Genomic DNA, 24,321 nt, shown 5'->3' on the forward strand with positions numbered 1-24,321 from the left:
TTAAATCTAGTTAGTTTTAGGATCATAATTGTAATAATATGATGAAGGTAGATTTTAGCCAATATCGATATATCATAATAATATTACATTCATCGAAACATTACTGGACGATCAAAAATAGCTTAAATTGGCATATTAAAATAAATAAATAAATAAAATAAATAAAACTTAACTATACATAATACAGTGTGTTAATATCATGTGTTCTGCTCATTTTTGGATCATTTGTTAAGATGAATATTAAATGTGAATATTAAGTTCCTATTATTGTTTTTATCTCAGATAAGAAGAGAAAATAGATAATTTGTGTTTCTATGATATACTATCAAAATCTTAAATGTGAATGGTGAGTAAAAGCTTTGTAAACAATAACATACTTTTTTTTTTTTTTTTTAATACAGTTATTGATTGATTCAATGTATTTGATCATTAAAATTACTACAAATTCAGGCTTTTGTCACCACCAACAGATGTGTCAACTCTTTCAGGTCTTTTGATATATTTTGATAATATGTCATTTATGATATCTTATATTTTTTGAGGGATTGTTGGTGTGAAAGTATAATCTGTCTGCTAACATGAGAATGTGTTTTGATTAATTGCTGATAAAGATAAAGTTAAAATTTTATAACACAGTCCAAGGTAAGAAGCACATTTTGATAAGAAAAAAAGCAAAAAAAAGCTGGGAGCTTGAATCAAAGCATAGCTCAGTAGCTTAGTATATACATGAATAAGATACACAAATATAGTTTAATTTTTTTTTTGTTTTATCCCAATTCTCAAGAATAAGTGGTTTAATGTTTAAGGTTTTTTCTTCAGGAATCATGAGTTCTTGCTTGAACAAATTACATTACAATTTTTTAAATCATATTGGAAAATAGGCTAAATATTGGAAAATTAGGTGCAGCTAAGCATTATCGAATGTATTCATGAATGCAAAATGCAAATATGAGATACTAAGGCCAATAAACATTAGACAGTCTTGCATTTACATGCATTTTGAGCTCATAAAACAATAAGAATATTTTAATGCACAATATATAAAAGTCATGTTATTCTGTCACTTGACATTTGTGTTGACACAGTATGATAGCAAAATGTATATTTTAACCAGATGATTTTTCTGAAAATAAAAAGGCCTTCGATGATAGTGAAGTTTTGAAGCATTAAAATGTAGAAAGATTGGGGTTTTGATCAAAAAAGATGGAGACTTAACAAGCAGTGCCAAAGAGAGGTTGAAGATCAGAGTTTATTGTCTATACTTTTTAGAAATGATGCACAATGACAAATACTATTTCTTCTGAATATAAACATGTTCTTACATTACATTACTCCCAGCCATGATGTCTATTTTAAAGAACGTTGACAGTCATAACGGTAAATACATTCCCTCAGATTGCTTTGGGAAACTCTCAAGCTACTTTTAATCTTGTAATGAATCTATTTGACAGAATATTAATCAGCATATTATTAATAATATTGCTTTGTAGCTGTTAAAACGGTTTGCATTTTCTGAAAAAGGCATGTTGGAATTTCTGTAGCTGTCATTCTAAACCTGTTCTAATCTGGACAGTTAAGAGTTTCTTCTTTTCTTTTGACTTTTTCCCTTTTCTGAGGAATCCACAGGGATAAACATACAGTATATAAATACAGCATTGTTGGTTAATTCACAGACACACAGAACACACAACTCTGTCTGAAGAAATAAAAATGGTCCTGGCGAAAATGTTTATATGATCATGAATGTTCATGGGTTATGAGACCCTCCTCCTGGAATTGACACGTCCAACACTGGTGATGCTACTTTTGCGGGACAGAACGGGTGTCGGGGAGGTGGGCGACGTCTCACTGGGGCAGCCGTGTTGGAGAAGAATCTCAGCACACTCTTTGCTGCCGGCTTGGCGTGCCAACGTCAGTGCGGTTCTACCTTGCGGATCCTTTGACTTCACATCACTGCCATACTGTTGAGAACAATTAAGCAAAAAAAAAAAACACAAACATTAGAAATGTGCAAACAATGCAATCCTGAAAGTGCAAGAGTTAAAAGGAGTGATTCACCAAAAATAACATTTACCCAACCTCAGGCCATCCACAGATTTTGAGAAATTTTGCATTAAATCACTTGCTCACAAATGGATCCTTTGCAGTGAATGGGTGCCGTCAGAATGAGAGTCCAAACAGCTGATAAAAACATCACAATAATCCACAAGAAATCCACACTCCATCCCATCACTTAAGACATTGTAAAGTGAAAAGCTACATGCGTGTGAAAAATCCATCAAGACGTTTTTATCTTTATCTAAAACATGAGTCCTTTATCCGTATTATTGCTTTCTCTAGTGAAAGAGTCATCTAATCTGGATCAGGAGTGAAATATGAACAGATGAAGCACAGTTAACAAACAAAACCAGTCCAGAACAGTTCGAAACAAATATTTTGGTGTGAGAGGACCATTATTGCATTATTATGGATTCATATTTTAGCCGGATTTGTTTCTTACAAACATGCAGATTTTTTCTTCACAAAACATGAACTAATGGACTGGAGTGGTATGGATTACTTGTGGATTTTTGTGATGTTGTTATCAGGACTCTCATTCTGACAGCACCCATTCACTGCAGAGGATCCATTGCTGAGCATTTCTCCAAGTCTGTTCTTACGAAGAAACAAGCTCATCTACAGCTTGGATGGTTTGAGGATGAGGACATTTTCAGCCAATTTCCATTTTTGGTTGAACTATTCCTTTAACTCAAAGAAACAGGCTCAATAACTCACCCAGACCAGCAGCTGCGTCATGACCACGTCGCCCAGCTGGCAGGCCGCATGTAAAGCGCTGTGCTGCTGCTGTGCTGCTCCCTCTGGTGGGACGTTGATCACTTCCTTGGTGCTGTGTGCGAGGAGCAGCAGAAGTCTGAGAAGGTCTCTGTCGATTACTGCTTTAAGCAACCAAGTCGACATTGTGTCCTCTGAACACTGAGCCGGCAAGGGCGTCACAAATGCCCGCTGTTCATATTTGGCACGGATCCACGACTCTCTCTGCTCTCTGAGACAAACACAAAGCAAAGGCCAAATTATTTTCATAGTGGCTAACTGCCATTATCTCTTTACACTGTCACGGTGAAGACTTTATGATTGCAATTTTGCATTACATTGCATTTGTGTGTTTTTGGTTAATGCTGCAAAAAAATCAATTTCAAAATCATCATCTTAAAACATAGGTCTGTGCATTAAGAAGCAAATTTGTTATTTTCAGAAAATGTATTTTGAATGTGTGTTTCTTCTGCCATTAGGAGGTTTGTAAACTTGCTTCAAGCAGAATGCATAATTTCTGGTCATTAGGACATTTTCAAGAAATGAATACTTTTATTAGACAAGGACACATTAAATTGATCAAAAGTGACAGTAAATAGATTCTAACATTGCAAAATATTTCTTGTGATGCTTCTATTTAACCTTCTACTCAAAGTGTCCTTAAAAATGTATAAGGGGTTCCACAAAAATATGATAAAATATTATAAACAGAACCAGCACAATGAAGACTGGAGTAATGATGTTGAAAATTCAGCTTTGCATCACAGGAATAAATTGCATTTTAAAATATATTAAAATACAAAACAGTTATATTAATTTGTGATAATATTTCACAATATTGCCATTTTGTTGGGTATAGAAGACTTCATTCAAAAACATTGAAAAAAAATCTTACCAACTCCAAACCTTTGCAGTGCATTTATTTATTTATTTTATTTTAACAAGCAAATTTGCAGCATATGTGTGTTTTATTTAGCTGTGCATGCTTCATTTCTTTCTGCTCTTCTTTGTGCCTCTGTAAACCAAAAATGACTGAACCACTTTCCACTATGACATTTCTTTACATTTAGTGAGCTAACCTTGTTGCCTCAGGTGTCAACTTTTGGCGCCCTTGGGTGCAGGTCTCCCAAATGTTGTTGGCCGTATGGTTGCCTATAGCCGAAAGCACTTTTGTGAGTTCACTGGGCCAGTCGTCCAGGTCTAGTGAGCGCACGCGGGACAGGTGCGTCCCCAGGTTCCGGTGTATCCCAGAACACTCGATGCAGATTAGAGCACCAAGATTAAGACTCGCCCATGTTGGATCTGCAAGGAGACCATCATTTTTTCATATACTGAACAATGACAGAGATCTCAACATACAGTACTTTTTGTTGTTTACATTTTCAATTCAAGGCATTATTTCAGGACAGCACTTACTTGGTGCTCCACAGTCCACACAGAGGTCGTTCCCTTTGGCATTTCGAATGGCCTGCAGGGCAACAGCTTCACTTTGGCTGTTCCTTCGAGCCTGGGAGTTGAAAAGTAAGTCTATTACTTTGTAATATTACAGGGCAATCTGTTTATATGTATAGCCTAACATGATTTATGCATGTAGGATGAATCGGCGTCATTTTTGGTCCGGAAACAAATCAAATGAACAAATTATTGCCCTTTTATTTGAAAATGTTAAAAAATAATTCAAACAAAAAATGAAAATATGCAGAAAATGTACTCAACTTCAGGCAATCCAAGATGTAGAGAAGTTTTTTTCCTCGTTAGAACAGATTTGTAGAAATGTAGCATTACATCACTTGCTCACCAATGGATGTGAATGGGTGCCATCAGAATGAGAGTCTAAACAGCTGATAAAAGCACCACAGATATTCACAAGCAATCCACACGACTCCAGTCCATCAATGAATGTCTTGTGAAGTGAAAAGCTTTGTGTTTGTAAGAAACTAAATTTTTTTCTGGTGAAAAAGTAATCTCATCTGAATCAGGAGAAGAAAAATTCAAGGACTGTTCACAAGCGAAAACTGCTCTAATGGACTGCAGTCGTGTGGATTACTTTGGATTACTGTGATGTTTTTATCAGCTGATTAGACTCTCATTCTGACGGCACCCATTCACTGCAGAGGATCCACTGGTGAGCGAGTGATGCATTGCAATATTTCTCCAAATGAAACAAGCTCATGTACATCTTGGATAACTTGAGGGTGAGTAAATGTTCCCCAAATGATCATTTTAGGGTTAACTATTCCTTTATACAGACTTTCCATAAAAAAAGTTCATGGACCTTTTGATGCATATTGCACATAAGTGTTCTCAAAAGCATATAAACGTTTGTGCAGCAAATGTTTGTCAGGCTGATAAAGAGCAGATACATTTTTAATGCCCTCTTTACCTTATTTCTGCTCTCACAGCTCTGTAGACTTGCAAGGATCTGGCTTTCGATGGCCTGAACCCAGGCATCCCTGTCCTCTTGACTTTGGGCTTCGAAATGCCAGCTCTGTCCTGTGCTGGATATGATGATGAAGTCTGCGCTCTCCTCCTCTGTTTGGGCGAGAGCAACAGTTATTTACACGAGAGGAAGGGATCAATGAAAACACCCATTGTGTCCTCGGCCTAATGTATCGTCTCAGTATAATTATGTGTTTGAGAGAGACAGGAACATGGACAGAAACACTCAGACCCATTTGCTGTAATCTAATGATGTGACAAGAGATGGACATGGACACATACTGCAAGACGGAGTCAGCTCAGCCACTCGTTTCATACATCCACATTACCTGTTTTGTTAATGTTTCTCAAGCTACCAAAGCTTTTTAATTTCCACATTTTGCGCTTGGCTTGCGGTGCAAGAAATTAGTCCAGGGCGGCAGAGGATAAGAGGAAAGAAAGGAAGAAAAGACAGAGGAAAGAAAAAAGCAAAAGGACCTTAAAGGAAGCAATTGATCATGCCCACATTGGAAAAGAGAGGAAAGCATATTCACCATAGTAGTAATAATGATTGCTTTATCGATGAAACTGAATCATTGCGGTGTCTGGTAATCTTTCATAAATCTGATCTCTTACCCTCGGCCTGCCCAGCCGCTGCGTCTCCTTTCAAGTTAATACTTCTGTTTCGTTTTTTCTTCTTCCGGTCAGTCATTGGAGAAGACAGGATCTGGTCTTTTCCTAAAGGAGGGCTTGTAGCCCCCTCAATGCTCGAGTCTGTTAAGAAGACGATACAAAAAAAGATGCCAGAAATTTCAAAACATTTCCTGCATAAGGTTTGTAACCATTCTGATGATAAGTCCACACCTAAAATACAATCACATTTGTATTAATTATTTTGAGTATTTTTAATTATAATAACATCAATACAATAGCATTTTATAAAAAAATATATATAATATTATTCATAAGGTATATTTCACTTTTTTTGGTAATAAATCACATTAACAGTATAAAACACACACATTAACACTGAATATAACTAATAAAACTAAGTTTTCCTGTAGCTCAATTGGTAGAGTATTGTGCTATCAAGCGCAAGGTTGGGGGTTGGATTTCCTGGGAACACATGATAGGTAATAAATTGATAGCTTGAATGCACTGTAAGTCGCTTTGGATAAAAGCATCTGTTAAATGCATACATTTAATTGAATTTTAATTTAAAACTAATGCTGGCAGTCATCAACCTCTGTATTTAACTAAATATTTTGGTACAAAAATTGGCGTAAATGTCATTGAGTAATATATGACTATTATTGATCTGAATATATGAACCAACAACTGAATATTGGAAATAAAGTGCCGATGAGCTACTGTCATTATCCAGTTAGTAGCTACTTTTAAAGGAATAGTTCACCCAAAAATGATCATTTTGTCATCATTTACTTACCCTCATGTGTAATCTGTATACATTTCTTTCTTAAGTTGAACACAAAAGAAGATATTTTGAAGAACCAAACAGTTGTTGGTCCCTATTGACTTTCATATTAGGGAAAGAAATACTGTGTAAGTCAATGGGGACCTACTATTTGATTACCAGCATTCTTCTAAACATCAGAAAGAAACCCATACAGGTTTTCATTCCTTTAACTAGTTATTCTTCAACACTGTTATGGAAAGAATGAGTAGAAACCATAAACAAAATATTTACGTACCCACACTGAAGCCTTTATTAGACACAGATGACGGGCAACGTTTCACCTTCTGATCATTATGAAAGGACAAACCACTTCTTGACGCCTCTTCTACAGTCAGAAGATTTGCTAAGAAAAAAAAAAATCATGGCATTGAGAAATCTTTCAAATTGCTTTATTTGTGATGGAATAGAGAGAGAGAGAGAGAGAGAGAGAGTTTTGTATTTACATGTAGCTCCCCCTTCGGATGACTGCTTGTCTTTACTGAGTCCATTTACACCGGGCGCAGGGACGAGAGTAGGGCCAGGGGACGGTCCACCGGGAGTAGCTGCGCGATGAAGACGCTTTCCTGGCACCTTCACTGTAACTCGCAATAAGTCCATCTCCTTACCTTGAGCATTCTGCAAAAACTCCTACAATCAGCAAAATACATATATACTTTGAGCATCAGTTACACAATCCAGAATACCCTGGTTCTTTTCTACAGCCAAAAATAGCACAACATAAAAGCTTTGGGTTTTGAAATGGTTTTATAAATACTATAATGCAAAATGATGCAAGTAACATTGATCTTTTAAAAAAATAAAACGAAAGAAACAAAAACAAACCTAGGTCACCGGAGTAATATTTCATAACATTTTCTGTTTAATGTTTAATGATTTAATGAGTTTAATGATTACAACAAAAATAAATCCACACCCAAAATATAATTATATTATAGATTTCTATAATAGAATAATAATATATTATAGAGTATTTTCCAATTTTACTTTTTAAGGCAGTTCAACTTGATGTAATAACTAAAACTGAAATAAAAATGTATAATATAAAATAATAATATAATAACAATATTATTAAATAATTATTAAAAATATGAAATAATAACATTTAATAATAAATAATTTAAATAGAAAAAAATACACTACGTGCAACTAATAAAGCTAATAAGAAATGTGATTATATAAACGGAAGCGTACAGGAAGCATGTAGTGCTCTGTAAACAGAAAACCGTATGAACTGCAAAGCAGCCTTACTCACATTCATATTTGAATGATACATAAGCATGCCGTTGTTTGACAGCGTCACATACTTCTTCTTCCACTCCTTATTTAAAGAGCGTTCACTGCGTTTCCACAAAGTCCCCTAATATAGAAAAGGCATGAATGTTTTTTTTAGAATGCAATGAGATTCAGACATTTTAAAGGGTCTTCTACACGTCCAAAAACGTTTCTGGGTCTGCACAGAATTCAGTGCCGACATCTTACACATACCTGTTTAATAGGAACTGATCGACTGCTCGTGTCACTTCTGCTATCAGAAGCTCTTTTTTCAGAGTCACTCCCGCGACGGTTCTTAAATAACAGACATAGTTAAATAAAGTACAGATGAGAAGGAAGGTGAAACACAAAGGAAGGAAACAGATATGACTCATGAGATGAGGTGAATTTCAGAGTGACAATGAGAGTTCACATACAGAAACTAGGACTAAAGATGTAGTCATGCTTCTGCTTTATTGTAAAGCATTTAAAGGTGATGTGTGAAATTTCTGCACCAAAAAGAAACCAATGACTGTTTTTGAACAGGTTTCCCATTTAACTTAAAAAATGACATGCATCACCTCTGATATATCATTCAAATTTAAGTCCAATTGTATTTTAAAATATGAAAGACGGTATATGCAATTTTCTGTACAGTTTCACTGGTGTTGCACAAAATCTACCTGGCAAGTGTCACACGTATGATCTGTTTTGGTTTAGGTTTCTGTGTTTCCGTTCTCCTGCCTGGTTTGTTTCAGTGGTTTTTGATCAATTAGCTCCACGCCTGTTTCAGTTCTCCCATTTAAGGCACGCGATGCAGGACTAGGCCAATAACAATCTTTTATTATGACCCACTAAGCAAACACAAGGAATCGAACTGGGGTAGCACAACAAGTAGACCAAAATAATAGCAGACAAAGGACCAAAGCAAAACACAGAACTTAAATTGAGAACTGAAACAGGTGTGGAGCCAATCAATCAAAAACCATGAAAACAAACAAGGCAGGAGAACGGAAACACAGAAAACTGAACCTAAACAGATCATACATGCGACAGCAAGATTTGATGCTCTCTGTAATGAGCTCAAAGAACTAACCGCAAATAAAGATGTCCGTCGTCGGGGAAGAATTCTTTGCGAGGCCCCGTCTCCACTTGCCCCACCCCGTATGTCTTTGTGACTTATCACAGGGGTAGAAGGCAAAGAGGAGGGGTAATCACTACTCTGACCCCCATTACTGGCCTAAGAGAGGATGATGGGATGGAGACAAGAATGAGACAGAAGTTGTAATGGTGAATGTTGATGGAGACAAGAAAAGTTTCACAATCACACAAAACAGTCAAAAACATGTAAAATTGTGCGATGCATTGGTCTGAAAATTTAATTGAATACACTTAAAAGTGTAATAATTTATAATCGATCTATAATTGAATATAACTTTAATTTCTTGTCCTAGAAAGTTATTTGAATTATTATTATTATGTAATTAAAATGAGTACAATTATCATACCATAGCAATAAACGAAAATTCAGCCAAACTGTGACTAAATATCAGATTTTCAGCATAGCATATATAATTAAGCAAATAATATTTAATGAATCTGATCAGAACATTTTGTCAAAGCAAATTTGCAAAACCATCACGGTTTTAATTAAAATACTTCACAAAAATTATAATAAAGTGTCAGTCTCAAAGAAACGTCCAGGTCATATTTAAAAAATAAATAAATAAATGTAACAGAAAATATTAACTTATGTTTAAGATATATATTAAGATATATATATAATTCATTACATAAATTTAAGTGTATGATTTAATTTATTATTTACATTTTTTTTTACATTTACATATTTTTGCATTACATTAATGACAATTAGAATTTTCCCCCCACATTTAGAACTGAAAGAAAGGAGAAAGAGACCCAAACATTTTTGACAGCTTTCATGAGATTCGTCCAAGCATCAGACAGACTCATGAGGCCTGAGATACCTGTCCGGGCCCTGACACTGGAGTCGAGGCCCCTGAGTGACTCGGAGAGTTTGGGAGGGATTTACAGGAGGCCAGAAGGGCGGCTTGCTTCTTGGCAGCGACAATCTTGTGAGTCACTAAGTGGGAAACAAGATTGCCCAATAAACACTTGCATCCTGTTCAAAAGAATTGTGCCATTTTAGCCCTATTTTGAGATGAAACTCACTTTCATTAAATACTCTGTCCACGTTAAGACCATATGTGGCACAGGTCTCAAAATAAGTGCAGCGACGCACATCTATACATAGCTGCTGGACTCTCTTGTCCTCAATCACACGGGCATTAGTGCTACTAATCTTATCTGCAGGAATAAAGACAAATATAGAGTTTGTACGTACTGTAATGTCATATCGCTCAATATATCACCCCGAAACCAAGACAAAAGCTCTTACCTTGCGTTCCAACTGCTATAATAGGGATTTCTGCTATGTTACGATGTGCGCTTAGCTCACTGTAGTTCTTGTACACTTCCTGGAAACTTGCTTCATTTTCCAGACTAAAAACTAGGATGACGCCATCCAGCCAGTTGCAGATCTACAATCACAAATTAGGAATGAAAAAGATGGAAAGAGGGAATAGCTTTTTAAGGAATAGAAATGAAAATTTGCTGAAAGTTAATCACCCTCGGATTTGGAGAAATGTAGCATTCGTTATAGCCAGAAGTTATGGTTTAAAGTTTAAAAGCCTTAACGATGGATTTGTTTCTTATAAACGTGTAGTATTTTGGTTCGCAAGATGTTCATTGATGGACTGCAGTCATGTGGATTACTTGTGGATTATTGTGATGTTTTTAATATCAGTTTTTTGGACTCTTTTTCTGACGGCACCCATTCACTACAAGAGGACCCTTTGGTGAACAAGAGATCTAATGCTAAATATCTCCAAATCTATTCTGACAAAGATGAATAAACTCCTCTGTATATTGGATGGTTTAAGGTTGAGGGAATTTTCAGCAGATATTTTGGGGTGAACTATTCCTTTAAAGCAGAATACACTACTGTTCAAAAGTTTGAGGTCATTAAAGAATCCAGAATTTATTAAATTTTGTTTTATAAAAGTTTCTACAAAAAGGATTAAGCAGCTGTTTTCAAAGTTGACAATAATAAGATATGTTACTTGAGCAGCAAATCAGCATATGTGACCCTAGACACAAAACCATTCTTAAGTGTCCATTTTTTCAAAATTGAGATTTATACATCATCTGTAAGCTGAATAAATAAGCTTTATTTTTTTTTATTAGGATCAGACATTATTTGGCTGAGATACAATCTGGAATATGAGAGTGCAAAAAAATCTAAATACAGAGAAAATTGCTTTGGAGTTGGTCCAAATGAATTCTTAGCATGCATATTACTAATCAAAAATTGAGTTTTGATATATTTACGGTAGGAAATTTAAAAAATATCTGCACGAAGCATGATCTTTATTTAATATCCTAATGATTTTGGGCATAAAAGAAGAATCTATAATTTTGACCCATACAATGTTTTTTTGGCTATTGCTAAAAATATACCCCAGCGACTTTTCATTTTTAATTAAAATTTTTATTGGAATCACAGGAATAATTCACATTTTAAAATATATTAAAATAAAAAACTGTTATTTTCACTTGTAATAGTGTTCTACAATATAACTGTTTTTACTTTATTTTTGATTAAATAAATGCAGCCTTGATGAATCTGACTTCTTTCAAAAACTTGTTTTTTTAAGTTACTGAATCCAAACTTTTGAATGCAAGTAAAAGTTTATCTGTTTCAAACTTGTGTGTTTTCATCTTTAGGCCCCAGAATATACTCTACATGAATATGTACATTCTTGTTACGCAAACTCAATTTTGGGCATTCAAAATGTGTCAGAAACAATTCATAACAAAACATAAGAATGCAGAATTCTTAATATTTCCTGTATTTGCTGTTACGTAATTGCAAAATTTCTTCTTTGGTTTCTAGTTAAGCGCATCTGGTTTAATGGGCCAGACAACTTGCTGGTGGTTTGCTACCGCCACACTACTGTTAAGTATATAAAAAAAAAAAGAGTAAGATCCTAATTTAGCCATATATTTACTGTCTTGCATCCTGTGTTTCTGTCTGAAGTGAACTTTGCAGAAATGAACACACCTGTGCACTTGGTGGGCCAGATTCCTCTCGGATCAGCAGTAAATGATTCTGTCCCTCCACCAGCACCTCTTTTTTATACCTTCCACCTTCCAGAGAAGAAAAAAAAAAGCGAAAGAGAAGATAACAATAATGCACCTAAACGGTTAAAATGACAGTCCTCCTAGCACAGATGAGAAAAAACAAAGTTCTCACCCTCATGCGACTCAAGTGGAAGATAACTTCCTGTGATGAATCTGTTTACCAGAGCAGATTTTCCACTGCGAAGGCTACCCAGAACCACCTGAATGCGGCAGAAACATAATATTCTTACTCCACAAAACAAAAATGACATTGTTTAGATCTCATCTGAAACTCCTAAGGACACATTTAAGACTACTATGGTCTTTTCTCATGAGAAGCATAAGCAGGATTTAAGCAAAAGTCTCCTGTTATCCTCTTTTAATTTTGTTGGTGTTTAGAAGAAAAATTTTGGATTTGAAAGAGATCTAATCAGATTTTTTTTCCCCTAGAGGCAACTCAACAATATGACTAAAATTAAAAAGAAATATTTTTAGTGCACTTAACAAACTGAAATATTGTTTTCATAGATGTATGCCTAAAATGGTTGTTTTTATGCTTAAAAAATAAATAAGTGTTGTTCTCACCAATCGCAGTTCTGGAATAGCACGAGTTAGGGTCCATTCCTGGCTATTGGCACATGATGCTGAAAAACAAACAAAAAACAAGTCAAAGTTAAGTCATAATTTCAAATCAATGACAAAAACACCTCTTCCCTATGCTATGACAATGCAGTGTGTTTGGGAGGCTTTTAATGTGTTGCAATGTGGTTTCTAAGTGGTTTTGGGTGGTTTCCAAAGTAAAAAAACATCTGTCTCCAAGTTGTATATTCGATATTTAAAAGGTTGACCCCATTTGACTAAAGTATTGGGGTTAGTTTTACCTGCAGTCACCAAACTCATTGTCATGAAGCCAGACAACTTTCTATACTATAATCATTAGCTCTGCCCAACAGGAAATAGGCTATTTTGCATTGAATTTGGATTATTTTTTTGAACATTCATGTGATCATCACCAAACTAAGTCAACATTGCAGCAAAACATTGAAACAGATTTTTGACATCTCAAAAGGTGTTCCACTGTCATGGTATTAAACCAATGACAAAAAGAAGGTGAACAGGACGAGTCTCATACCCAAGTGCAGATCAATTTAGGGTTCTATACTTGGTCTTATTCTGGTCTGCATTGGACGTGCTTAGCAAGCACCACTAATAAAAGTACAACAGAAAAATAGATGAATGAATCATATAACAGAAAATGCAATGGGATATGTGCTGGTTTATGAATATTATGCATTTCTGTTTTTTCCAAAAAAAGATCTCTCATATCGATCTATGGTTTAAATACCCTCGTTCTGACCCTTAATGTCAGTGACGTGAAACTTCAGATGACTCACTTACAGGAAGAGCGAGTTTGACATGATTTTATAATTACACGGTGATCACAACACTCACTGAGCAGCAGGATTAATGACCTTGTCACGTCACGTCTCACCACATTATTTTTCGTGACTATCAAAGTCAGGTCAGGCCCAAGGCAGCGTTCTGATTCCAACACAAATCTGTGTCCATTTAAACACAGGTCAGGCGTTGCCCTTCTGTTGCACATTTCTATGCTGCATCGAAGTGCATTTTGATTACACCATAGCCTCGGATGATGGTTCATCTGGAGGTGTTATAAATCTCTGAAAATTCACAGGGCGTGAAGGACTGCAGGTGTATCTGTGCAGCAGCGAGCATGGAGCTCCCACACCCCTCTCTGCTTTATATTGGAAGTCTTAGCACACGCTCACTATTTTTCATCAGCGGTTCAGACCCGGCGCCCAGTGATAGTCGGGAATGTCACCAAATTTTTTTGTGTGCTTTCACAGCTGTGGGTGCATCAAGTGGTGGATGAGATGCTTTTGTTCGGTGCGATACACCCTTGTGACCGGCGTGGACTGATTAAAGCATCTCATGATGCACAGATGCAGGAGTTCACAGCTTACGCTCTGAGTTGGCACTTGTGTCGTTTGCAGTTTCCTCTCTCACGCGCCACCCACGACACAGCGGAAGAGGTTTAACCCCCTCCGAATTCAGCGCAGTTCTATGAGGTCATTGTACGGCAGGGCACATCAGGAGTCAAGCCAGTGCGGTTAGACAGTGCCATCCTTATGTGCAATATACCACATGCCACCCCCTCCATCTAAACGGACTCTCTATGTGTCAAATTCTAAAGCTGGTATCTCTCGTTTTCAAAAGGACCCCTCCTAGCATACCCTCACTCCCATTCATTTCATCTGTAGCTCACTCCCTGGCATAACGCAGCCACACAACAGGCAACTCTCTCAGCCCTCCCTGTTGCCATGACAACCCCACTTCCAGCCGCTGCTTCAGTTTAGTCGGAGAACGCATACGTAAATATTTTGTGTGCGCATGCGTTGTGTGTACAGACACATCAATCCTTTTGCTCGTAGGACCACACTCCCCTATACTGAGTTGTGCAATTGAGCAATTACCAATTCTCCCTTAATCAAATGAGGAGCCTAATTATCAAATCTATATTGTTGAGAAATATAGACGATGTTTGAAATTAATCATTTGTTAAACAAGCTCTGCATATAAATGAGTTGAAGGCATCTCTGCAACATTAGAAGCCAAACCAGCTTACTTTGCTCGGGTGGGTTTGAAATGCATGTGGCAAAAGTGAAGCTTATTCATCCAGCTTCCTGTGGATTCAGATAATGCCTGCGTCTAAAACCAATGCTTCACCTCCAGTTTAGAGCACTAAAATCCATGGCTGGATATGGTTTGAAATTTAACCAGGCTGGTGATGAAAGGATTGAAGCTTCCGTGAAAGAATGAGATCAGAATACAAGAAGTGGGTGGAACATCAAAGATGGGATTAGGATGTTGGGCAAAATGATGATGCCTGTGGCATGGGTATTATCAAATTTGTTTCCCATTCCATTTTTTCCAGTGCAGAAACAGAAACAGTAGGGGGTGGCTATAGAGAAAAGGCTTGGATGCTTTCAGTGTCTTAAATCTACATCCCTAGGCATTAGAATTAATAAAACCAGAATTCCCCTAAATGTGTGTGTATAGACTTCCACATGTCAGTTTTTAAAATTAATGTGAACTTAAACAAGATGATATATATATATATATATATATATATATATATATATCTTCTTATATATCAACTATATTAGCTGAATAAAAAAAATCAAAAGTGTCATCAGTCCTCATGCCATTCCAAACCTGTATGTCTTTCTTTCTTCCTTGGAATACAAATTATGTTTTTAAAAAATAATTTTTCCAGACAATAAAAATCAGTGGGGTCCAATATTGTTTTAGAATCGTTCACTGCATAGATAAAAATGTTTGTTTTTTTTAATATCTCCTTTTGTGTTCCACAGAAGAAATAAAGTAATTTGGTTTTCAGAATTGCACCATTTTGGGGTGAACAATCCTTTTAATGTAAATGTAGCATTTAGAAAACTTGCAGATGCATTTCAGACATCCATAGGAAGTCCTCATTTACAAAAGGTGAAACAATCCTACTTCTGCTTATCTGAGTTTCTGAGCTGTGTATGGATGAGTAAGTCTTGTTCTCCTACCTTCTTCCTCACTGGATTCCCTCTGAATGGTGCTATAGACCGGGGTCACAATGGTTGCACTGGTTGCAACTTGAGTGCTCTTGGTAAAAATGCCACTAATGAATCTTAGCATCTTGCGGTCACGTGCTGAAGCCCCCTGGGACTGAGCTGTTCTAAAGTCTGTCACCATTTGACCACCTTTGCACTTCAGGAGGTCCTCAGACAGACAGTTCAGGTCACTGTTGTCCAAGGTGCGACTCTTTCCTTTGCGTTGAGGCTTGCTAATCAAGGCGACAGGGGTCGGAAGAGATGTAGATCCCACCTTTAATCTCTCAGCTCGAGGGCTTTGGGTTCGCATGGCTATGATGTCCCCTTCAGTGGGCGTCTTCATCCCAACAGCCCCTTTGAGGTCTTCATCGCAAGGTTTCACTTCACTTACAGCCCACGATGCCCGAAAAGATCCAGGAGTCGGGCTGTTTGGGGACTGGATCCTGGTCCGACTGTCCTTACGGTCAAGGCTCTTGGAGGAGGCATGGATGTTCTCTCTGGACTCCTTGAATTCACGGCCACCGCTGTGAGCTTTAAGGAGTGACACGGGCCGCTGGGTCGCACGGACTGGGATGTCACCAAGATGCCTGGCTACATCTCGGGGGAAAGAGGTTTGAGGCATTCCAGTATATTCTCTGGCTCTTCCATTTTCTGTGGAGGGTGAGATCATTGATTTTTGGGGATGAACACCATCTGCAAAAAGTGCCTTGTCCTCCCTTGGGCTTTGGAGTATTTCCTGTTCCACTGAGAATTTGACAGATTCTCCAGCTTCCAGCTCAACAGCCTCACCCATTTTCTGCTGTTCCTGGCCCTCATTATTGGACCCAGCATGCTTGAGATGTTTCGCTCCATCAGAACTGTACACTGCTCCCCCCAAAGCCGGCCTGGACCTCTCCAGCTCATTCTCCTCAGTGGTTTCTACCTTCACCAGTGTGAGGGAGATAAGGTAGGTGGTTTTTGACTGTGACGTCCCGGTTCGGTTCATGTGGTCCAGAATTTCTCGACAGTCCAAGGACAGAAAATCAATTCAAAGAGTCAAATGATCTTGTTCAATGTCTTCCAAAGCAGAAAGAAATCACAGGAAGAGACAATTCAGGCAAGTATGTCAAAAAGAAGTGAACCGTGACCTCGTTCCCTAGAGTGGGAAAAAATGTTGCTAATGTCCTTTGTGCTCTTTCACAGCTTCATGTTTCTTCCCAGACTTCATTCTCTTCTTTTTGCTGTCCTCTCACACCTATTTTAAGCATGCAGACATGTGCCCACCTCTCCACACCTGCATGAAAAGCAAGCTCGTGATTCCATTGACTACGTTCAACAAGAGGCAGGTTCGAAGGCAAAAATGAAAATACACGAGAAAGAAACCAGACTGAAAATTCCTTCAAGGACAACAAAGAGTAAAATTACATCTGGGAGACATGCAGAACTAGTAACCTCAGATCAAGGCACATCGTTTCACCAACCTGCTCCACGGCGTGCGCAGGAGACGCTGACAGAAGAGTCAAACTGGGGAGTCAGTCTACATGCCACATGGATCGGTGCAAACGTTCATGGCAAATCCACAGAGAGAGATCCCAGTGTCCCCATACAGAATCTATCCATCACGCCTCCAGTGAACGGTGCGTCAAGCAGTCTGGGATGCCAATAAAGCAGACATGCATGACAATCATGCTTCGTTCGAGAGAGGAAGCTGCATCTCACGCCAAAGGTTTAGACGAGTCACGTATCATGAACAAGGGTCCCTCAGATCTCTCCAGTGGAAGGTCTTCTTCAAACCAACGCAGAACGGCACCATGCAGGAATACCCTGCTCTCTCCATCTCCTGCTTCTCTCTCTCTCTCTCTCTCTCTCTCTCTCTGCCCTTGTCACCAGTCAGACAGCTCCCAGCCCCTGCTTTCCACAGCCTACTACCCCCTCCTCTTGCTCTCACTCCCTCCCTCTCTTGCGTTCTCCCTCTATTTTCTCTCGCTTGCACACTCTCTCTTGCTTAAAAAGCAAGAATCAGTGATGTGTTGAGGAATAAAGACAGACTGTAAAGCTTGCAAAGGTTCTGACAGGGAAAGAGATTCAACCGCACAAGAAAAAACAAAACAAATATGTGGTTACGTGCAAAGCTAATCGAGACTGACACATCAATCAAGCAAATTTTGCACCAGTGCCGTATCAGGCAGCAATGTGCCACATATTACAGTCACAGTCAGTACAGTGATTCAGGAGCCGCCGTGTCCCCCCACCTTTTCTTTCCTAGACACTGAGCTTGCTTGTTACCAAGGTATTCTGAGGCTAAACTCCTCCTCCTGCATGCACTGATTCCATCTAGTCTCTGGCTCCCATTCGCTATCTCCATATCTTACCCCCTGCTCTGTGCACTCACGTCCTTGCCAAGGTGTGTATGAATGAGTAAGTGATTATGTGAAGGCATGCAATATTATTGACATATTTATTGACTTATCTGTTTGTCAAGTGGGCTTGATTAAATTGTACATTGAGTAAATACTACACTCAAATTGATTCAAAACACTATCAGAAAAAAGGTACAACAGCTGTCTCTGATGCAGAATCCTTTCAAAAGGTACTAATACGTATGTACCATTTAGATACCAATATGTACACCTTAGGTACTAATATGTACCTTTAAGATACTAATATGATACCTTTTTTCTGAGAGTGTAGCATGGATGAGAGTAAAAAAAAAAAAAGCTGTTCTATGCAAGACTATTTGGATGTCTGGAGAGAAATAAAAAAGACATCACCCCATTTCAATTATATAAGAAATAATCTTGTAGAGGAAGGAGTTGTCTTTTTATTCACAGCCGTATTGAGTTTACGAATCAATAATATATGCTATTGATTGCTATCTATCATGAAGACAGATGTCATATAAAACACAATTCAGTTTAGGAAGATGACATTCAGGTATTTGTTTGAATGTCTCTCAATTTATTTTCTTTTTATTGATCTGCTTCTTTAATGATTAGTGGATTAGTCACTATTACTATCGCTCATAGTTAAGGTTAAGGATTAAAAAAAAAACTCTTAAAGGGACAGTTCACCCAAAATTCTCTACTGAGATGAAAATACAAAAAGCACTGCTTTGTTTATATATAGTATTGTTCTGCTAACTATACAATTTCACAGTAGACATCTCTGTTTTGGAGATCTCACACTCATAAATATATTTCCCCCTTTCTCTTTCTTCCCTAGTTCACTGTTATTCTGCCTATTTCCCACTCTCTTGGCTCCCTGCAGTAAGCAACATTTAAATGTGTCAGTCCTATTCTCAAATCCCTATGCTCAGAAGCCCACAGCAATGACTTCCCCTTTACCGTTTCCTTCACTTTTATTTTATTCCCACCAAGCATAATTTGAATCATCATATGACTATGTGGGCTACATAAATCAAATCCAAAGAGCATCCTCTTGTTTTTTCACTACTTGATTTGATCTGTTCAGCAGTTTTCGGCAGAGACATCATTAGTGATGCTGGTTACTGCAAGTGATCAAATGGAAAACAATAAAATGGTTTCTATATGATAGAATAAATATCATAAGCAACCAAAATACCTCAGAGACCACCCAGAATATCTTAAAATCACTGTGCCAAGTTTTACATACAGTACTGCAAATATCTTGTTTTAATTTAAGTTCTGGCTTATAGAAAAATAAGGTGTGAGATTGTGCTCATAAAGTCTTCATATTGTGACGGATGCATAAAACGCTTACTAGAGGAAGTGCGAGAAGGAAGTAAAGTACCATCAAACACTATATTAAAGACGCATTAGTCAGTGACACCATATGTTCTGACCTTAAAATATACACATGTCAATGCTTACAGCTAACACAGTATATAAATGTTTATAAATGTATAAAAGTTTATAACTGAACTTTATGTCCTGCTCGATCGATGCCAGATTAAATCAAATCAGACAACACATTTCCCCAAACAAAACAAAAAAGAGTGTAATCTTGTGGAACTAAAAATAATTAGGTCAGATACTAAGTATAAGAGTAGCACTCAATAGACAGGTGGTGCCTCAGATGGAGAGGATGTGGCTTTCGTGGGCAGCAAGAGAGCGTCAGACAGGAAATGGACGAGCACTTCGTGTTCAACATCTTGCCAGCATGACGACGTCTCTAAGATGGTGCTAATGTTTCAACCTGGGCCTCTTTAAATTAACATCCACGATTCTGATTCTACATCCGGACTGTAGTAGTAACGGTTCATCATCACAGACTAATGGAGGAGCATGTGCATTTGGAGACTCCGCTGGATGTATAATTCAATATAACAAGACTTAAAACATTTATGTTCCTTTTTATCTGTCTGCCTTCTCGAAAATATACATTTGGGACATTTTATAATATGACATTATTACGAAACTCAAGATAATGAATATAATACTGGAAAAAAATAGCAATAGCAGTCGAAAGCCTAATTCCTCGCAAATTGTGCATTTTAACTTACACAAGGAGCTACGATTAGTAAACTTGTTTTCATCTGAGGATGATCTTGATATGAAATCAGAATAAAGTCGAACAGCGTGCAAATCTGTCTTGGTAAGTCCAGACCCCTAAAGACCCTAAAGTCAACATCACACCTCACAAAACGATATACGGGAATCTATCAGCAAGTGTTTTAGGGGACAAAATAAACATAACAGGCTCACCTTGAATGCTGTGTAGAAAGACCTTTAGTCCTGTCCTGAGCTGCTGGTCCTCAACCCTCTCCAACTGTTTGAGAAATTTGTTTATGGTCTTTTGCAAGCTTTCATGTCTTCTCACCTCAGCTCTAATTGCAGTCGAGTGTGTAACTTTATTTGTGCTATTCATATTTAGACCAATGTGACTGCTCAAAATGCATGGAGTTTCTCCAGTAACCCATCAGCATTTCCTGCCCGTTCTTTCATGTCAATGTCACGTACAGAAGCAGAAAGCTGTTCAGACTCTAGGTATGCAGCTCAGAGCAGAAGTAGTTTTGCTTGCATGAATTTCCTCTCTCTCTCTCTTTCTCTCTGAATTCACTTCCTGATTTTAAAAAGTGTCACCATCTCATAGGCTGCTTTCTTGCAAACAGGATTTTGTGGTAAATTCAAGGCAACGGTTACAAAAAATAATAAGACCTTTGGTTTCAAACTGCAAATAAGATTTCAAAAAGACATACTCATGTTTATTTTTAGATTTAGAGCTGCATTGGTAAAACCTCATTACAGATATGAGGGGAAAAAAACATATTATGATACCAATGATACAAACAGGTCTGTCAGACATTTTTCAGAAAGGTTATGTCAGGACAGATTGTTTCAATGTTATACATTTTAATTATATAATAATCAGTTAACAATCAATTAAGAGTTAGATATTTCTTTTCATTTTTATATTTCATATTATAGGCTATTTACTAGTATGTTTAGTATGAACACTTATTATGATTGTACAATAAGGGAAATTGGGCCTTACTGTAACATGCTGCTCGTCAGAAATGGGTATTTAAAAAAAATAAAAAATGTAAATTCGGGCACATTAATATCAGGGACAATATAAGTGTAACAAGTTTTATCATTATTATTTAACAATGACTTAATTTATTTTTTATAATAGGCTGTCTGTTATTGGTTTTAAGTTTTTTTTTCATATAATATGCTATAACGTGACAACTTATTCTATACAGTGTCAACATTTCACTTTATTTTGTACTAAATATTTTAATGTATGTTCCTAAATCAATTGACATTCAGAAATAAACCTATTCTGAGAAATAGTAACTGGAGTGAAATGTGTGACAGTTAGCCTCAGACCACCCTATACAACTCCATAAAACATAAAGTAATTTTTGTCGTTTATGGGAATTTCTCACATGAGATGTAAAACGTACCTAAATATACATTGATGGTGTCTTCAGGCATTCATAGTGTCTGATTCAGAATGTGGGCCTGTCTTTATCATCAGTACTCAATGCAGCATCTTGTGTCTCACACGACCGTGACGACAGAGGGCGGGACTGAAGTGTGACGTGGTTTGTTGCTACTCTGTTCAGCCAATGATGCTTAAGCAGCACACAAGCATCACTTCAGCGTTGTTTTGAATATCATTCAACAAGGTGCGAAGGGCGGATCGCTATTTACTGTAATCGTTCAGTCAGAACCCTCTATCTCAGTAAACATAGTATTATCCTCAAGCATTATAAACAAATTCACGTTAAGTATGAAAATGATCACTTTGTGTGCGATGAAATACTTGCCTTGTCTTTCATGAAGCATGCATGTTTGCGGACAGGCGGGCAAATTTACTGTGATACCGTCTCTAAACATGTCTTAATTTCTTTAAGATGCTTAAGGTTTTTAAATAACATGAGTATGACGGCTTCTGTGGGATAATTAACAACGAACTTGATACATTATGACAATGCACGTGTACTATTTGGTAGCAGAAAAGTTTACTTTCGCGATCGAGGACAAGGAATTATAATTATTTTATAAATATGTAAAATATATTATATAATTATATTATTTTTTATATTAATATGACATTATTTCAAACACTTCCTTCATTTAAAATAATAATTAAAATAAAACAAAAAAACATTGAGATAAGAAAGTGAAGTGTGGAACTGTGTTTTTTTCCCGCTGGCCTTCGATCTTTTTTTTTTTCTTTTTTTTTTTTTTTTGATTGAATATTTTGGACATCCCGTTCTGTTATTTGTTTATTCTTCATATGTTAGGGTTTTTTTTTTTTTTTTTTGTCAACCAAACTGTTCATGGCAAATATAAGGACATTCTCTATCCCATAGCGTCGAATTATATATATATATATATAGCCTTTATCTATATTATTACAATAATATAATAAACAAAGCACAAGCGCCAAGCGCGTGTCTGCCGGTAGAGGGTCTGCGCGGTTTCGATTGACGTCACCGGCTGGGTCAGTCCATAGACTGTATAAAAACCATAGACAGGATCAGCCCATAGATTCAGCAGTAGACGCTTCATTGGCTGCTCAACCTCACGTCAACGTCGCCGCCATATTGCTCCGGGCATTTCTCCATAACTCTCATATCGGTAAAAATAGGATTAGTGATGGAGGTCTTAAAGTTGTTGACTTTACCCTCTTTAACCATGTATTAAAAGTAAATTGGTTGAAAAGCTTTATTAAAAAATAGACTCAATTTTAGAACACATTACCTTTTTTTTTTTTTTTTTTTTAAGAAAACAAGAGTTATTGAATTTTTGCCACATAGCCCCTTCTCACTTGGTAAATTATCCATTAATTTAGCTAAATTTCACCAACAGGCTCCATTATCGTGGTTACTATTTAACAAAAATAAATTTTCACCTCACCGTTGTTTTATTTGGAATAATCAGAACATGGTTTACAGAAATAGGCCAAGTCATTATTTTATGAGAGATGGTATTTAAATAATATATTTTGTTAGTCAATTGATTGATAACAATGGTCAGCTTTGTTCCTTTTCAGAATTTTCCATGAAATTTGATTTTGGAGCTTCGTTAAAAGACTATAACACTGTATTTAATGCCATTGGTGTAGAAACTATTTTGAAAGGAGAGCAAACTTTTAATCCTATTTCTTTATGTAACAACTCTATCTTAGAAGAAAGGCTCTTTATTGTTGAGGACAAATTTAATAACCGCTTTGTTCGAAATCATATCAACAGAAAATGTATTCCCGTGTCTTCTTTTAAATGGAAAGCATTGTACAATGTTAATTGGAGTTTCGCTTGGTCTCTTCCACACAAATATGTATTAATAAACAAAATATAAAGTCACATTTAAAATATTAGGCTACATAGATGTTACCCTTGAAATAGTGTACTTAAGAAGTATATGCAAAATATTGGGGGAAAAAGTCCTTTCTGTGATATAGAAGAGACAATTGTGAAATGTGAATCTGACTGTGTGATTATTTTTTATTTTTGGAGTGAGATATGTACCTATCTTTCAGAAAAAAAAAATCTAAATTTTTATTAAGACATATTATTTTCTTTTATAAAAACTATAATTCTTGTATTCAATATACTGTTCATTTTTTATTATACTTGGCAAATTTTTTATTCACAAATGCAAATTTTGGGGTACGAACCCACTAGGCTACTGTCAATTTTTTGTTGTTGATTATAATTCTTAAGTTTTGTCTTTGAAGGCAATAAAAAACTAAATATCATTCAAAAGTCAAAATTCGCTGTCAGTGAATAATTTCCCATGAATGTAGCTCGTGTTATGTTATTATTTTTTAAGTTTACATTCGTCCTTTTGTTATTCTTGAGATATTTTGCCCTCTGAGTGTTCTTGATATTGTATAGTTTTGTTGTCGTTATAAAAAATATTTTGGAATTAATAATAATACAAATAAAACTCTAATATCGGGACAGAAGAAAACATACCTGGTGTTTATTATGTCTATTGTTTCAGCCATAGAGATGGGAACCGATTTCCGCGAATCAGTTCTTTCGAACTATTCTTGTCAAAGAATCAATTTAAAACGATTCAGTGATTCCTTTATTCCATCATGACCTACTTGCGTCATCAT

At 36.7% G+C, this 24,321-nt stretch overlaps 1 protein-coding gene across 6 annotated transcripts; it reads right to left on the reverse strand.

Moving 5' to 3' along the window:
• Positions 1 to 1,222: 1,222 nt before the first annotated feature.
• Positions 1,223 to 20,767, reverse strand: LOC113041595 (arf-GAP with GTPase, ANK repeat and PH domain-containing protein 1-like). 6 transcript variants are annotated; one of them, XM_026200209.1, is made up of 20 exons: positions 17,244 to 17,685; positions 15,757 to 17,056; positions 12,746 to 12,804; positions 12,294 to 12,381; positions 12,102 to 12,187; positions 10,377 to 10,518; positions 10,151 to 10,285; positions 9,946 to 10,061; positions 9,054 to 9,197; positions 8,192 to 8,272; positions 7,959 to 8,063; positions 7,150 to 7,333; positions 6,942 to 7,049; positions 5,866 to 6,003; positions 5,580 to 5,639; positions 5,195 to 5,343; positions 4,228 to 4,318; positions 3,891 to 4,113; positions 2,776 to 3,043; positions 1,223 to 1,961 (listed from the first exon to the last, which is right to left on the reverse strand). In XM_026200209.1, the coding sequence occupies exons 2-20, from the start codon at positions 16,766 to 16,768 to the stop codon at positions 1,755 to 1,757; spliced, it is 3,396 nt and encodes a 1,131-aa protein (XP_026055994.1). In that variant the 5' UTR covers positions 16,769 to 17,056; positions 17,244 to 17,685; the 3' UTR covers positions 1,223 to 1,754. The 6 variants fall into 6 exon arrangements, with proteins under 6 accessions (XP_026055994.1, XP_026055998.1, XP_026055995.1 ...); XM_026200213.1 differs by lacking the exons at positions 15,757 to 17,056; positions 17,244 to 17,685 and adding an exon at positions 20,448 to 20,767; XM_026200210.1 differs by having other exon boundaries at positions 7,150 to 7,321; positions 15,757 to 17,685.
• Between the last annotated feature and the right edge of the window lie 3,554 nt (positions 20,768 to 24,321).

Source organism: Carassius auratus, chromosome 23, assembly GCF_003368295.1.
Source record: "Carassius auratus strain Wakin chromosome 23, ASM336829v1, whole genome shotgun sequence".
Taxonomy (NCBI): domain Eukaryota; kingdom Metazoa; phylum Chordata; class Actinopteri; order Cypriniformes; family Cyprinidae; genus Carassius; species Carassius auratus.